Source organism: Furipterus horrens, unplaced genomic scaffold (assembly GCF_987537825.1).
Source record: "Furipterus horrens unplaced genomic scaffold, mFurHor1.1.pri manual_scaffold_11, whole genome shotgun sequence".
Lineage (NCBI taxonomy): Eukaryota > Metazoa > Chordata > Mammalia > Chiroptera > Furipteridae > Furipterus > Furipterus horrens.
Genome location: NW_028327181.1, coordinates 60,967,037 through 60,983,923, shown reverse-complemented (window position 1 = coordinate 60,983,923; position 16,887 = coordinate 60,967,037). Strand labels below are relative to the sequence as shown.

The 16,887-nt window shown below is 51.2% G+C and overlaps 1 protein-coding gene across 4 annotated transcripts; it reads right to left on the bottom strand.

Annotated features, from left to right (window-relative positions):
- Positions 1-104: 104 nt before the first annotated feature.
- Positions 105-8,130, bottom strand: CORO6 (coronin 6). 4 transcript variants are annotated; one of them, XM_090292789.1, is made up of 12 exons: positions 7,740-8,130; positions 6,276-6,536; positions 4,735-4,857; positions 4,150-4,279; positions 3,867-4,048; positions 3,127-3,246; positions 2,612-2,731; positions 2,067-2,171; positions 1,832-1,977; positions 1,405-1,462; positions 1,071-1,301; positions 105-974 (listed from the first exon to the last, which is right to left on the bottom strand). In XM_090292789.1, the coding sequence occupies exons 2-12, from the start codon at positions 6,471-6,473 to the stop codon at positions 852-854; spliced, it is 1,536 nt and encodes a 511-aa protein (XP_090148915.1). In that variant the 5' UTR covers positions 6,474-6,536; positions 7,740-8,130; the 3' UTR covers positions 105-851. The 4 variants fall into 4 exon arrangements, with proteins under 4 accessions (XP_090148915.1, XP_090148913.1, XP_090148914.1 ...); XM_090292787.1 differs by lacking the exon at positions 3,127-3,246 and having other exon boundaries at positions 105-977; positions 7,740-8,126; XM_090292788.1 differs by lacking the exon at positions 3,127-3,246 and having other exon boundaries at positions 7,740-8,126.
- Between the last annotated feature and the right edge of the window lie 8,757 nt (positions 8,131-16,887).

Sequence of the window (16,887 nt, the reverse complement as noted above, 5' to 3'; positions counted from 1 at the left end):
GCATTTGTTAGGGTCCCCAGGGTAGCATTTGTAGAGGCCGGGCGGGGTGGGGGGGCATGTTTTGCCCTCCTCACCCCTCATCCATGCAGGAGGCACAGACTGAGCACTTAGTAAAAGATTTCATTCAGTATGTCTTGTTTTCCTTGTAGAGTCAAGGCCACAGCAGAGGACTGGGGGCAGTGTGTGAGGGCAGGGGGTGGGGGAGGCGATACAGTGAACCTGCTTCCTCAGGCGAGTCCTGTTAGCTCTCCTGCAGAGGTGCCAGGAGGAAGCTGCCTTCTCCCCTACAGGTGGGAAGAGGCCCCTCTTCTGGGTGCAGCCAGTGGGACCAGCGCCACAGCGAACGGTCTGTATGTGTCTGTAGACCTGGGGTGACGCCCGCTGGGTTCGCCACTCAAGGTGGAGTCACATGAACTGATTAGAGGGAGCAGCGTAATTTCCCCCAGCCAGTCTGGGGACGTCCAGCGAATCGTCACCCCTTTGAAGTCAAACCCAAGTTCCCCAAATATCCCCAAGCATTACACTAATAACTAAGAACTTCCTCTGCCCTGAGCGAGACAGCGGGGGGACACCGTCTCGCTGCGCAGCACCATTGCTAAGGCCCTGTCACCCCGGCCTCCCAAGGCCAGTTCCTGCTGAGACCTGGACGAGGCGCGCAGCCCCACAGGTGCCAGACGGATGCACGTCTCCGAGAGGCTCCACTTGTCTAGGCCTCCCGCGAGGGGCGGAGTTCCATTCCCAGCCCAGAGAGGCGGGGTCCCAAGTTCCAGACCAAATGCCTAGGCCAGTCGGTGCACCCGGCCTGGCCTGGCCTGGACCCCCAGGCTCGGAGCCATCGCAGAAGCGCGGCGCTAGTCCGTGCCGTCCACCAGCTCGCACAGCATGTTCTCCAGGGCTGTGATGCGCTGATCCTGCGCCTGCACCTGCTCTCGAAGAGCCTTGATCTCCTCCAGCAGCCTCTCCAGAGTGTGCTGCTGCTAGGGCGCGGAGGAAAGAAGAGGCGATGTCGGCCAAGGGGGCGGTAGGGGTACGAGGAGGCTGGGTCTAGGTGCAGCCGAGCTGGATCTTACCGACAAGGGGGCGTCACTGGCTGATTGGCTGCGGCGGGGGCCAGAGGGCGGGCGCACGTCCAAAATGTTGGGCTTGGTGACTCGGAGCTCGCGGTGCTTAGGGGGCACGTAACCATCCCTCAACGAGATGAGCACGGGTTCGGCGTCCTGACCCGACAGCCATTCTTCCGCTTCTAGGGCCGGCTCGGGGCCCGGCGTATCTGGGTATAGGTCGTCCTGGAACAAGTCTGACTGCGGGGGTGGGGAACAGGAGGACGAGTGTTAGCAAGGTGCTGGGACTGCTCCGCTCCCTTCCACCTTGGAGCCCTGTCCAGCCCTTCTCCTGGCCCCTCACCTTGCGGGGCACAGTCATGATGATGGGTTCACACTTTTTTTCGTGCAACTTGTAGAACCTATAAGGGAGTGTGGGGTTCAGCACCCCCCGCAAGCTCCCAATCCGTTAACTCATACATGGGACCAAGGGATTAGAGGCCAACACTCGCTGAGTGCCTACCAGGCATTGCACTTTAAACACATTTGTTGGTCCAGTTGGTAAAACACCTCTGTTGGGGTGTTTATCACCATTTTACAGGTGAGGAAACTGAAGTTCAGAGAATGTCAAGCTAGTTAGCGCTGGGGCTGGCACTGGAAACAAGCTTGTTTGACACCCTCCTCCCCACTCTTTCGCAACGATTACACTATTAGGGACACCCCCGTGCTTCCCCGGATGGGGAGTGAGGACTGAGGCAGGCAAGCGGGAAGGGTGGATGGAGGCTGCTGACCGGGCGATCTCGCATTTGCTGACATCCAGCCCCCGTTTGGGCATGAAACCCATGCCCCTCTGAGGCTCCTTGCTGCTGAACGTGTTCAGGTAATGCACGAAAGGTGGTTCGTCGGTAATCTCAAAGTACCGAATGCTGCTGTCGCCCTGCAAAGCCAGTTGGTTCAGAGACGCACCCGGAAGGAGACCTCACATCTCCGTCCGGCCCCTTGTTCTTCCCTCCCGGCCGCAAGCACCTTGCCGCATAGGTAGACGATGCTGGAGTCAGAATCGTAAAAGGGCAGTAGGACCCCGTTGCTTGTGTCCATCTCCTGCAGGGCCACTGGCTCCTCGAAGTTGTTCTGCCCGAGCACAAGAGGTGTGACCAGTCCAGTCCCACGGTCTGTGCCACTTCTAGATCCCCCGAACCCCCAGTACGATTCCTGCCCGCTCCAAACCCCATGCCATCCCACCGCAGTTCTGGTGAACCGAGCAGCAGGCCCCGCCCCTGGACACATCATTCCCAGTCCCCGGCACACATGCCCCTCGGCGCCGCGGCATGCAATCACCGCAAACCACCCCCAGGGACTCGGCATCACCAGGTGGAGGCGCCAGCGTGGGCTCCTTCAGGCGACGCAGCGAAACTGTGCAGTGGGGTGGGTGTGGGGATGGTAGGCGCTGCAAAGAGGGCAGCCGCCTCCAGCCTTGTCCAGGTGGGCATGCCCTGCGGATGGGGGGCGCCTGGCCCCTCTCCCGTGATGCCAGTCCCGGGGCACACACCCCAAGCTTCCAGCTGTGTTACCGGGTCCCACAGGCCCAGCTCTCGCTGGCTCATGCGGGTGAAGCCCGTGGTGAAGATATGACCCTGGCGCGTGAAGATGGCCCGCATGGGCCTCATCCCCTCGTGGGCCGCAAACCTTTCCTGGGGGCAGGGGGGAGACAGGGAGAAGCGTCACCCAGCTGCCTGCTCTGGGGATCCTGGAAGGCCGAGCAACCAGCTTCCAGACTTAGGTGTGGGAGGCGGGGGCGGAGATAAAAGGGAGTCTAAGCAGGCCCCAGGCCTGGGGAGCGTCTGGGCCCTGAGAGAGCGGGAGGCGTGCATCTCTCAGCAGATGGTGAGCCCCTCAAGCGCCCTCGGAGGCTGACCCCTAGCGCAGGGCATGTCTGCTGGTTTCCCGGGAACGCAACAAGGCTGTTCCCAGACGGGCACTTCCCGCTCCACTTCAGCCCTCCTGGGCAACGGCCACCGCCTGGGAGGGCGCTCCGGGCTGACCCAGCGAAGTAGCGAGCGCACACGCCCGGCGCGGCCTGGCCTACCGGGTCCCAGAGCGCGAGTTGCCGCTCACTCATCCTGCTGAAGCCGGTGCTGAGTAGCTTCCCGTCTGCCGTGAAGACTGCCCGCAGCGGGCGGGCGCCCTCGTGAGGCCGGGCTCGCTCCTGCTCGCGGGGTTAGTGGGTTAGAGGGCCCGCCCGCCGCGCGCACTACGCGCAGACGTACATGCACTTGCCCCTGCACACCCCGCGTTAGACTGAGGCTGAGGCAGGTGCAGCCACCCTCCCAGCGCACCCGGTTGGGACAAGCAATGCACGCGGGTTGCCCCGTCTCCCCAGCCCAGCGAGTCAACTAGGGCGGAAGGGGCCCGGTCGCGAGCCAGTGTCAGGCCCCAGCCCCTGGAAGACAGCGCTGGGTACCGGCTGTGAGGAGAGGGGTCCGGGAGCTCAGGTTTCATGCAGGTTCTAGTGGGAGGATAGTTTGCAGCTTCTCCCCTTTTCAATCACAAACTGAGAAGCCCTCCTCTGAGCTCCTGAGATGGAGGGGTGGGGGGGAGGGAAGAGGAGTGGGGCAGAGAATTGGGGGCTTGGGGCTTACTTAAGGCATGGCGCTGTGGTTGCAGACAATGCAGGGTGGTGGTGGTGGTGGGTGGGAGCATTGGTCTCTGCGGATGGGATGCGGGAGGTGAGGGCTGGGACCTAGGGCTCAGAGGATTTCGGGTACAGGGGCCTGGCAGTTGGTCCCTGGGGTAAGGGGCTGGGGAGTGGGCAGGCCAGGCACTCACCGCTACCACCTGGCCCTTGCGGGGGTCGATAATGCGTAGGGTCTTGTCCTTGCAGGTGGTGACTAGTAGACTGCCGTTGCTGTTCCAGCACACGCTGTGGATGATGTCCGGGTGCATGTCGTCCAGGCTCAGGAGCGCCTCCCCAGTGCCCACGTTCCAGATGATGATCACATTGTCACCACCTGCCCAGAGTGGCCACACACCATCACCTGGACCTTGCCTTTGCCGCCCCCTACCCCCATCCCCAGATATGCAGTAGGGACCCCTCTCTAGGCCCCCAGACCTGCACTGAGCAGGACATTCCGGGCAGTGGGGTGCCAGGAGAGGATGCCCACACGCTTTGAGTGGCCTTCTAGTGTGATGATGGGTTCTGTAATGTTGCGCATAGGGGTATAGTCTGGAATCTGCCACACCTGGGTAGGAGGAAAAGGCAGAGGGTGGGTGGGATGAGGAGCCACTTTGTCCCTCTGCTCCCCTCCCCAACCCTCCAACCCTAATGGGTTTCTTGAGTGGTGTCAAATGCAGGGCAAGATGTGATGGTGCCCACCTGGGTCAGAAGCAACTTGGAGCCAGGAGGGGGCACTGCCAGCTCTCCAGAGACCTCCCTATTCACCCCAGCAGGGAGACTTCAAAGCACTACACCCCACCCCCCACCCCTGCTCTTCAGGCCCCAAATTGGCCATGGCTATAATTAGTCCTAAGCAGTGCATGCTGGGAGGGGGTGGGCGTGTAGCTAAAAATAGCCTGGGAGCTGGGTTAGGCAGGGCCTGGGACCCAGCACCTCCCTCACCACCTTCCCCAGAACAGGTGAGGTAGCTCTCCCTGCTTCTACTGCCCAACTACCCATTAGCTTCCAACTGGCTCCTACCATGATGGTGGTGTCGTCTGAGGCACTGGCGATGACATTGTCATTGTGTGGGCACCAGTCAATGTCCAGCACAGGGGCAGTGTGCCCAGTGACCAGTGGGTAGTTCTTATCCACTCGCCCTGTCTGGAGGGGTCAGAGAGGGAGAGGTGGGGCCACGCTTCTCTGTGGTTTTTGGGAGTGGGCAGTGGACCTCTTTCCACCTCAATACTCTATCATTTATTTTCTCTTTGCAGACCCCTCTCTGCACTTCCAATCCCATCCAGCCTACTTCCTGTACTTCACTGAAGGCAGATGGGAGTTGAAGTCATTTAGTATCAGGGAATCAGACACAGAAGTCAGATGACTTAACCAAGGACACACAGCAAGATACTGGTAGAGCCAAGACTAGAACGCTTAGTCCAGTGCTCTTCCAAAATACCTACTCGGAGGAGGCTGTTTTTGAGCCTGTTCCCCCAGTTGGGATGTCAAAGGGAAGCCCCTGGTGGAAGAGGTCAAGGTGAGATAATGCATAGCGAGTGCCTGACAGTCCTTTCCTAGCCACCCTTGGCAGATCTCCACCTTGTCACTAGTTTACCTTGGAACCACAAGCAGCAGACATTCCTGGTGCCTGTTACCCCTCAACCTGAGCTGGGGCCCATCTATTTTTGGTCTTTATGGGCTGTTTGTGGGGGCTCTGAGGCCTTTGCAGGGGCTGGCATTGGACCAGACAGTAGGGGAAAAGTGTGGCTGTGTGGCATTGGAATGGCAGTTGTAACTGGGGGAGGAGGTGGCTCCAGCTGAAATTTGAGCCCTGCGGATGGTGTCCTTGGATGATGTCTGCATTGTCCTGGAGTGAGTCACTGGCTATTGTCAGGCCTCTTCCTGCCACCTGTGGGGCCTCCCCTAACAAGGTGTAGGGAGCAAAATCCAGGTCAAGGTCATGCTTGGGGTAGCCATTCTAGGGGTCGAGATGGCCAAGGGGCTTGAGGCTACTCAGCATAGGTGGTGCTCATTGCTTGGCCCCCATCCCTGGGGTAGGAAGGGCTCTGGTCTTCTGTCATGTCTCCTTGAACTTTGTTCTCATTCTACCTTAATGTAAGAATCAGAGTGGAGAGGTGGCCAGGGACTCTGGATAGAGCCTGACTGTCCTCAGTGTGATGATGTGTGATGTGCTTTGATCAAAAGGTTATCCTGGGCTAGGAAGAAAGATCCCCACACCCAAAACATGAAAGGGTGTAGCATTAGGAGGGACAGGAAGCGAATCTGACCAGACCCTGATTCCATTACTTTTCAACTATCTCTATCACCCCTTCCTGGTCCCTGCTGGGAACAGGGTGCTGAGCTGTGAGTGGGTGCAGGCCACTGTAATGCTGCTGCTTTGGGAGGGGTAAGGGAGCCTCCCAATGTGTCTGTGCGGGCTTGGAGCACAGGGAGCAGCCAACCCAAACAAATAGCCCTCCTGACTGAGGAATGGAACCAGGTGAGAACAGGGGCTGCTGCCAGGGCTCCCCAGGGGCTGCAGCCAGTGTCTTCCCACCAGCTTCCTTCCCCTCATCCCTCACCTTGGCCAGAGGCAGGACGATGAAGGCACCTCCACCCCCAGCCTCCACAATAATGGCCAGGAATTTGGGGTTGACGGCACAGAAGGAGCTGTCCCATGTGACCTTGGACACACGGATGTCCTCGTAGGCTTGGTCAGCCTTTGCCGCTTGCCCAAACACATGGCGGAACTTGCTCTGCCGAACCACACGCCGGCTCATTGCTGGGGGCAGCGATGCAGGATCCCAGTGCTCAGGAATGCTTCCAGTCCTTAGTCTTGTAAGCTGTGGGAGGGAGAGAGAGAGAGAGAGAGAGAGAGAGAGAGAGAGAGAGAGAGAGAGAGAGAGAGAGAGAGAGAGAGAGAGAGAGAGAGAGAGAGTGTGGTGGCAAGTGAGAAAGGTTAATCTGGCCAAGAGTTGGGCATAAATTAAGAATCTGGTCCTAGAAGCAGGGTCTTTCTTCAAGGTGATTAAAGCATGGGAAAGTTCTTTACCACCTATGAAGTGCTGCTTAATGCAAGGGGCTAGGATTTGGGTGGGATCTGACTTCTTAGAGACCCAGACCAAGAGGGGCACTGGGCCCAAAACCTTCCTGGAAGTTGAAGTGGTTTGGGGAGGAGCCTCAGCGCCAGGCTGCCCTCCCACTGCCAGCTTTGGATAAGCATCTCTTCACAGAAGTGGTTTATCTCCTAGAGGCACCTTGTCCAGAATCTGAGACCTTGGCCCTCGGATCTTGGCTTAAAGCCAGCTAGAACTGCAGCCCCTCAAGATCTCATCTTTGGCATAGTTCAGGCAGATGGGGTTTTGCCTTTTTCTAGAAAATTGCCAAGAAGTTCCTCCTATCAGCTAACCTGAGTCCCTCCTGCTACTGTTTTCATCAGTTTCCTCCCATGTTGTTTTGGGTACATAACGTGAGGTGGATCCTTCCACTCCTCTCTGTACTGTCTTCACCAAAAGGCCCTAACTGCGGTCTTCTGGCTTTTGTCTACCATACTTTGGGTCCTGCCTCTCCTCTGTGTCCTGTATCCTTCTAAACCCTCCTGGGGTGGGGTGTTCCACCCCCTCCCCCGGGGAGGCAGGGCCAGATTTGCAGGAGTGGGAAGGGTGAGGTGTCTTTTCTCCAGCTGAGGCCTGTCCTATGCTCTTCCGCAGAGGCACAAGGGGCTCTTCCAAAACCCCAGCCACTGACTCCTGCCCCCTACCCAGCTCCGGGCATCCCTGTGTCCTTCAAGCCGCTTCTGCAGCTTGGGGCCTAAGGCCTGGCCTACCCACACCCTCCGGCCTCCCGTCCCAGCCTGTGTTCTTGTGAGACGCGGTGTCTGCACCCTGCGGGCGCGTGGGCCACTGTCCGTCCAAATATAGACACCAGGTCTGCCCCCGCCGGGGACCGATTTTGGCGGCCGGGGGAAGGGGCAAAGGTCTGTGTCTCCTCCACAGACCCTACCCGCTCCACTGTCTGCGGTCGTGGCAGGGGAGTAGGGAGGGTACCTGGTCCTGAGCAGGCCGAGGAGCGCTCACGCTGCGACAGCTCTGCAGACGGGACTTGGGGGCGCTGGGGCCGAGGTAGGCGTCAGGGCGCCGGAACTGCCTCTCTAGGGCTCCGCGGCGTCTGGGGCCGGGGTGTTCGACTGCGCTCTCCGGCCTCAGCTTGCGGCTCTCCAAGGCCGGGCGTCCCTGCAGTCCCAGCTGCTGCTGCCATCAACCTGCGAAGGCGGCACCCAGACAGGGGGCGGGGCACCTCGGGTCCCGCCCCCTCCAGCGGCGGGAAAGTCGAGCACGGCTGACTCCGCGGGGCCCCCGGGGCCCACTTCGGAAAAGCGTCAAAAGTAATCGTGCGTGTGCGCTCTCCTTCCCGGCCCTCGGCTCCTCCTCGGTGTGATGAGGAGGTCCGTGCTCCCACAGCCAGAGTCGTGCGCTGAGGGAGGGAGCGGTCGGTCGAGGAGGGGGCGCGCGCTCCTCTCGGAGCTGGCAGCCACGCTAGATCAGGTGCCTTCGCGCCGCATTCCTGCTGCATTCTCACTCCCATTTTAGCCCGGCCGGGGGGCGAGGCTGTGGGACTGCACCTCCGGCCTCTCTTGGGGAGAGGTCCCGGAAGATGCTCAGGGGGAGAAAAGTGAACGTACCTTGGCCCCCTGGGAGCACCAGTTCAAAGGAAGCGCCTGGCGCAGGTCTTTGGCCCATCAAGTTTTAGACTCCCAGCCTGACTCCTAGTCTCTGGGCCTTGTTTGAATTGGTGCCAGCCTCTGTGCCAGGAAAAAACCCTCCTCTTCCCAACCGCCTCAGGACCCAGAGATCTGAGTACTGACCAAGGGTAGGGAGGAGATAAAAAGAAACCAGGTCAAAATACAGCCAGTGAAGAACAATTCGTCCCTGTATCTGCAGTCTACCCAGCGCCTAGCCCCTGCCTGGATCTGTTTCTTTGGATTATAAGGCTCTGGAGGGCAGCAGCATGGAGTCCGTTTATTACTTCCCTCCTTTGTTTCTCAGGGAGAGTCCAAGTGTTACCCGTGGAAGTGGGGCTCTTGCAGTGTCTAAAGGAAAATAATTTCCTGAGAACCACATGGGAGGATGTTGCTTTGTGGTATGGGTTAGCGATGTACAATTCAGGGGGTTCCCCTCCTCAGTCCCCAGTGTCCCATCTCTGCCTGTCTTGCCACGGAAGAAGTCCAATCTTGTCTTCTTCAGTAGGGCTGGGATGAAGTCCCCTGCCCAGAATTTATGCTGCATATTACAGTCCAGTCCAGCATCCAGCTAGCCTAGCATGTGTTTCCAGCTCCAGTCCAAATGCTGGCCTCCCTCCTGGAGGCCATGGAGAGAAGAGGTGTGTGCACCATGTGAGTGCAGGTCACGAATGAGAGAGAGCAGAAGAGCACTTTTTTGTTCCCCAGGGGTTATAACTAGGAGCTTGGGTTTGGGATGGAACAGGTGCTTTCTCAAAAGAACCAATCAACTTTCCAAACTTTCATGGGCTTGGATAGGTTTACGCCCCCTCGTTAGACTGACAGGCCTCTATGGACCAGCACCTCCTCTTGCACCCCCCAACAATCCGGTACTGGAAGGGGGTAGGGAGGAGTCTTAATTCCCTTGGTGGAGCACAATGCTGTGGTCCCCTGGGGTGTGAAGCTGTAGCTTCCTGGTGAAGCAAACAGGCTTCTGCTTCCCATTTTATAAAGCTCAGTGTCTAGTTCTCTGCTCTCATGCCTTTGTCAGTATCTAAACATTGATAGCAACACAAGTACTCAGTAGCTTGTAGGGGAGTAGAAACAGAAACTTTACAGGTGCTCCAGAAATAATTCATGTAATGGGGGTTGATCTTGAGGGTAGATGAGGAGTCTCACATTTATCTGAAGATTCCAGGCACAAAATTAGGAGGAAAAGACCTGAGTGACTCAGTTGTTCCTTAGTAACAACAGTTCACACTTATGTACCAGACACTGTCCTAAGGGCTTTACACATATTAATTCCATTCTAACAGTCTTCTGAGGTGGGTATTATTAATATCCCTACTTTACAGATGAGAAAACAGAGGCACAAAGAGGTTAAGTAGCTTACCCGCTGCTCAACTGGGAGTTGGCGATGCTGAGATTCTTACCCAAGCGGTCTGGTGTCTAGGACCATGTTTTCCAGCACCATGCATTTCTGCCTCGCCTTGAAGGAGTGCCACTTCATCTCACAAGTGCTGATACTGAGAATTACGCTTTGTGGCAGAGGAAAGGATGCCTGGACTAATTAGAAAACTGGAGTTCTAGCCCTGTCTCAGTTGCCCTAATTTTGCACCTCTCTGGGCTGTAAAATGAAGAGGGCAAGGTCAGGTTCTTTCCAACTCTGTACCACCTCTTGGCAGAGGAGTTTGACATGCTGCTCCCTACCCTGAAAGGGCATCTTTTCTTCCCCTTCCTCTTTATATTTTTGTCTTTTTTTCATTGAGGTATTAAAAAACTTGCACATAATTAATGTACATAATTTAATAAGTTTGGACATATTATATACACATGGGATACCATCACCAAAATCAGGGTAATAAATATATCCATCACTTCCAAAAGTTTTCTTGTGTCCTTTTGTTTTTGTTTTGGTGAGAACACTTAACATGAGATCCACCTTAACAAACTTTAAGTACACAATACCTTATTGTTGACTATAGGAACTATGTTGTACAACAGATCTCTGGAACTTACTCATCTGTATAATTGTAACTTTATACCATTGAACAACTACCCTATTCCTCTCCCCCCATCCCCTGGTAACCACCATTCTTCTAATCAATATTTGATTTTATGATATGCTATTATTTAAAAGACAAAAAAAGAGCAGTAACCTTAGGGAACTGCCATCAGAATAAGACTGGCTCTCTTAGTCCCAGGTACAAGTAAGATAAAACAAAAAAGACTGTTAAGGAAAAGATGTGGGGTGGTGGTAGCTGAAAAGTTCTATTAAAATTGAGGAGCCATAACCCATGTTGCAAGTAAAACACGAGGTCAAAGATGGTTCCAGCTTCGAATTTGGGAGGTGAACAAAGGAAATTCAGCAAGCGGAATGAGTGTCAGCAGCAAGATGATATTTTGGGGACAGGTTAAGAAATAATAGCTAGGAAACATTTTAATAATTAAAAGCACAAAAAGATGTTCTAAATCCTAAAACTGTGCATGGGCATGGGTTATACATGTGGGTCCACAGCAGAAGTACATGGAGCACATCGAACCATAATTTGCATGAAGCACACTTCTGATCTATTTAGACCAAGTGACTTTAAACATTTGAATAATGGCATTTGGATATCTTTTAGAGTTCATCTCCCACTCGCCTTAGCTTCTCTTCGCAACCCACTATAACCTGACGTTCACTCCCAGCACGTAACTGAAATTGCACGGCAAAGGTTATAAATGATTTTCTCATTGCAAATCCAAAGAGCACTTAACATTATTATTATTTTTATTTCCTTTCTTCCTCTTTAAAGAGAGCTGGGCACTCCATTCTAGAGGGGAGGTCTGGGACTAGGAAGCAGGAATTCTCCAATGTCCAGAGGTCACCCACCTAAGAACTCCAGTCCCAGCTAGGGCAGGTCATGGCAGCTGTCCCAGAGCAGTCACTCTGCACCACAGATGGTGAAGGAATTTTGGTCCCTTTGCTTATTCATTCTCCCAACATTCAGGTGGTGGCTTTGGCAAGACCCTCTTTGACCAGGCAAGTTCCCAGCTTAGTCAATTTATTGGAGCCACAATATCTGAAATAATCTTGAGTGATCCTATTTCCCATGCAGTCTTTATTTTGTGGGAGATAGAAAGTTATAGTTTTTCCCCAGAGCTCAGCTCGCTCTTAAGGGTAAGCTTGATGAAGACCAAGCAATGAGAATCGCTTCATGTTTATTATCAGTGTTCCAATCCCTAGACCTTCTCCAGCATCCCCCTTTGTTGCTCTTGATTAAGTACACGCATTTCATCTTCAAAATAAAAATTTATTCAGTCTGTAACAAGAACATTGAATCTGCACATTTGCGCACAAGTTCACATTTAAAAACAGCGGAGCACATCAGTAATAAAAAATCTATGATACAAGTGGAACATCCCAACCACCATGAAGATTAAGGAAGGAGATGAGACCACTCTTTATATTCTGCTTCAAATGCCTCTAAAAGGTCCCAGAGATACCAGGGAGCACCTGCTTTATTTAATAAAATGTGAGCATAAAAGTTTGGGGTGGCCTGGGGCAAAGGTAACAGTCTTTTGGACTTGTTTTTGACATTTAGAACAAGTCCTATAAAATAATGTAGAAAGAAAAAAATAAAAAATAAAAGGCACCTTAAGCTATACCAAGCAAACCAAAATCTAATGAAACATAAAAACCAAATAACTCCCTGTGGGCTTACCGACTGGGAAACATTTCAGGGCCAGTTCCCCAGTTTTCAGATTGGGTCATCAGCTTGAGTTAAGCCCTGGGCATCGGCTCTGTGTGTGTATACACGATGCTACCATCAATGTCACGGTGAGGACACCGATGGCAGCCCATCATATATCCCTTGGAGTATCTTCAAGCCCAAGAAGGATGATTCCAGTTTAGAAATCCTGTCCGAGATCTCTGGGGCGCTGAGAAAATGAGGCTGGTTCTTTTCATAGCAGGAGACAGGCTGAGCCACCCTCTGTTTCCAGGCTGGAAAAGGACAGAAGCACCTTGCAACAGCTCTCCATGGCGTCAAGGGACCCCAAGCTTGGGGAGGAGGATTAGGAGCGTGCAGCTTCCTGCTGTGGTGGCAGGCTTTTTCCTAATACCGGGATCAGATGAGATACCAAATACATTTGTCTAATACATGCCTTGTTCTTTTACTTTGAAAGGGAAAACCAAGTCCAAGATCCTTTTAAATTGGATTGGTGCTGAGAACTAAAATTTCATCTCATCTACCATCAAAAATAAAACAAACTTAAACAAAAATGACACTAGCCATTCACCAGTACAACCATCACTATAAGACACATCACCACTGAGGAAATGACAACTATTACCATACAGAGTGTTGAATGGGAGTTCAGGACACAATGAAAGTCAGCTCCAGGTTTCCCTACTTACCAACAATGCCTATAGCCTTGCTCTGTGCAAAGACTCACAGGACAGCCAGGTTTGGGTCCCTGGAGGAGGAGACTGAGCTGCCATCAAGATGATGCACATTTTAATACCCACACAATGTAAACAAAGTATCCACAAATAGTTGTTCAAAAAAGCCGAAGAAATGGCTTTATTTAAAAATGCCCTTAAAAGTGACCCTTTTTGCATAATGCTTTCTTAAAAACAAAAAACAACACACACACACACAAAAAACTCCCACAAAAACATCTTTACCAAACATGCCTAGATCACTTCAGAACTGAAATCCTCAGATGGAACAGGTGAAGGTTTTTGTGAGCTGCCACATCTCAGAAGCTTCAGGTCTATCCACCACCACCTGTCTGGGGCCCTTTATTAATAGGAGGAGACCTCAGAACCTAGGCTGTGATCCTCAGGCTGTTCTCAGAGCTCTTGCTTAATTCCCAAAATGAGAAAGAGGAAATACAGTAGGAATAACGGTACAGGACCAGGATAGTACTAGATAAAGAGCCAGAAGAGGCTGAGATGCTAGGAATGATCCCAAATATTCAGAACCTGAAAGGTAAACGAGGAGATGAATATTACTATACTACAGTACTACGTGGGTACTATAATACACATGACTCCTAAATGTTTCTAAAATTAAGAAAGGGTAAGGGTAGGGGTTTCTCTCCTTCCTACTGACCAGGTAACCATCTAAATTACAGTTCAAAATCTGTGTGCTCCGGGGGTTTTTACCCCATGCACCAAAATGTTACTTTTTGTGCGCATGTGCGCACATGCACACGATCCTCCAGAGCAACTGAGAATCAGGCTATGGCAGTTCTTAGCGAGGCACTGAGCAAGAGGTCAAGGCCTTTCCTGCTCATCTCTGTCAACCTACCGGACCTGTTGTCCCAGGGCTGAGTTTTCCATGAACAGAAAAGGGAAATAGGTCACCCGAGATTAGCAAAAGTCTGAGGAGAAGAAAGTCTGAAAAGTCCTTCACAGCTCCTCATGTTCTTTTCCTGGACATCGCTCAGCTATGTAAATAACACAACACTCAGTTGTGGGAGTTCGAGAGGACTGGCAAAAACCCCATGGCATTGGTTGAATTACAGACCTTGTTAAAGGACGTTTATTTAGGCAGGAAAACTAAATGATAAAAAATATTTCTAAAAATGGAAGGCAGAGCAAGAATGTTTACTTCAGCTATTTTGAACCAGTGTGCCGCAAGAATTTTAAACATGTAATACCTGACTGTTTAGTCAGGGGCACTGACCTCTTTTCCCTTAGATTGTCAAATTAAAAAACGACAACAGCCAACACAATAATAGCCACCTAGTATGAATGCCCTGTCATGAACCACAAACACATAGGTCATATAATAGACTTGTACCCTATTGGTCACGTTGCATAATAAGGTTGCATCTGATTGGTTAATTCTTGGTACCAGAAATCCTTATATACAAGTATAGGCACCTGATTTTTAAAGAAGTCATTTTGGGGCAATAAGGGTAGGTAATTACTGTTTTTTTAAATCAATCAAAATTATGCCTATTTTTGTTAGATTGGCAAAAAATATGCTTTTAGGGTACTGCAAAATTTTAGTATTTAGTTTGTGTGCGCCATGAGATGAAAAAGGTAGCAAATCACTGCTCTACTCTTTAAAAATGTTTTTGTTTCTCTTCACAGCATTAGAAGGTTCACCTCCCATCTTTGTTATTTAATGCAGGGACAGGGAGCATCAGACACAGGAGGGGAGAAGGGAGAAGGAAGAGCAATACAATCTTGTCTATCCTGCTGCTTGGATTTCTTAATGTAAGGGACATCACCATCTCAAGGGATTACCACGAGTGAATACCACTTCCTTAACCTCCAGGCAAACCCTCTTCTTCCCAATCCTGCCAAAGTAGCCTGTCCTTCCCAGATCATAGCGGTGGTGGAATTGCCTCAATAATACAGGGCAGTTTAGATGGATGAGCTCCGGAAAGTCACAACCCTGTCTTGCAAGCCTCTTCATACTGGTATATACCACCTAACAAAACACTTTACAACACTTTCAATATCCAGGAATCACAAAGCTGTGTGCACAACACATTTGCAAATTTCAGGAAACTAGGCACAGACAGCACAGTACATAAATACTACACCATAAACACACGTATAGCAGGTTTCTGTCCAAGCGGCCTCCTGGCAGTGATGTCAGATGCAAAGATGCAACCATGGCTTCCACAGGGCAACTGGATTCACAGCTCCTCGAGCACCTAGGAGTGGCCTCAGTCCACCTTTGGGTCACCCTACTACCTGCTCCACCAAACACTGGGCTCTGACATCACCTTGACAGTCTGTGCATCTGTCTTCCTCTCAGTGCTGTGATGAACCAAAAACCTAAATCTCAAGTCTGTACTTGGTCAATCTCTCAGCAATGTGGACGTCAACCAAAGGACACAGGAAGCAAATTTACAAACCTCTTCAGTTTTGATGAGGGTGCTTTCATTCCAGGCTAAATATGTTTTTTGTAAGAAGCTGAAATAGGCTTGTTTATGGCAGGTGCTCCTGGGTTAAGGATCTCCACAATAGCAGCAAAGCAACAACATCCTAAATGGAGTCATTAAGGGCCTGCAGCCTTTCAGCCTAATCCATCAGGAGCTTCCATCCCGGGAAGCAGTGAACAACTCCTATACACTCCCTGGCTGAGGTTCAGCTACCAGCAAACAACGTTCTGAGATTTCAGTCTTAGAGAACCCAGCCTTCAGTCAAATTGTGATCTAATGGGAATCTTTAGGGGTTTCTCTGAGGAGGAAGTTAATAACACATAATTTGGCAGGAGCTGGCAATTAGAAATCTCCATTTAAACAATTAAAACAACTGTCAATATACTCTGCAGATTCCTACCAACACCCAACAGTTTTATTTCTGTGGTGTCTGTTTTCCAGTTGCAGGTTTACTCCTTCTTAAAAAGAATAAATCAAAAAGACCCTATGACATTAACAACAAAACACTATAAGTGACAATGTTATGTACATAAATACTGTGTAGAAACTAGAGAAATGACAGATCTTCCAGGAAGAGAAAGGGAAAAAACTTATGTCAAGTGTTAACAGTGGTAATATATATATATATATATATGTGTGTATATATATATATATATACATATATATATATATATATAAACAACTTTGTATTCAATGGAGGTTATACAAATGTAACAATTCAAATATCATCGATTAAATTTTTTAACAAAAGGCAGTACTGGGAGAAACAGCATGAGGGAGCAAAATAAATTGGAAAAAAATATGGCCGTTAAACTCAGAGGCCCACAGAACTATTCAAGTAATGGAAGGGTTAAAACCCTACATATGTATTCATTTTACAAGAACACAATGACTTTCAATTGCTGTTTTTCAAATGTGTCCCTATTGGGCCTCAGCTGGGAGGATGCTCCAGAACACATTTCCTGGCAGGGAGGGACCAACACCCCAAAGATACTGGGCAGCAGCTTCTCCACCCCACCATTTAACCTCCTCCTTCTTATGCCTCCCTCAAGAGGACCTCTCTGATTTCATCTGGGGTTGACTCAATTTAATTAAAAAAATTTGCTCGACAAGTTTACACGGCCAGCCATGATCACGCCTTTCTGCAATGCCCCACTCTGGAATACCAGAAGAAACAGATTCTGGAACACCTCCTTTGAAAACCAAGCAGAATCAGCCCACTCCAGGAACTCCAACTGGCTGGGGCTAGAAGCCAAGGCTGAGAGACCACACTGATGTATGGCTGCCCTTGAGCCCATCTGATGCATCAAGTCTGGAGAGCAAACCACTGTCATACAGGCCCGGGGGGAGCGTTTTCAATTCCCAGCTTCACCCCCACCCGCCTCATCTACTTCCTTCCTCAGTCAAGCAAGCCGTGTGTTTTCTCAGAGGGCAAAATGAGGAGCAGGTGGCAGTTGATTGAAAAACAGCAATTTGCCTTTGACAGAGGTGTTCTTTGAAAATGAGGATATTTTGAGGTTTGAATTTTCTAAAAATAAAAAATGATAAAATGGTCTTGTCGTCCAAATCAATCTCTCTCTCAC

Coding starts and splice junctions, on each gene's coding strand:
- CORO6 (XM_090292789.1), bottom strand. CDS start 6,473: ATGAGCCGGCGTGTGGTTCGGCAGAGCAAGTTCCGCCATGTGTTTGGG. Junction 3,247..3,866: donor GCAAGGGCCAGGTGGTAGCG/GTGAGTGCCTGG, acceptor CCCCGCGAGCAG/GAGCGAGCCCGGCCTCACGA. Junction 1,463..1,831: donor AGCAAATGCGAGATCGCCCG/GTCAGCAGCCTC, acceptor ACTCCCTTATAG/GTTCTACAAGTTGCACGAAA.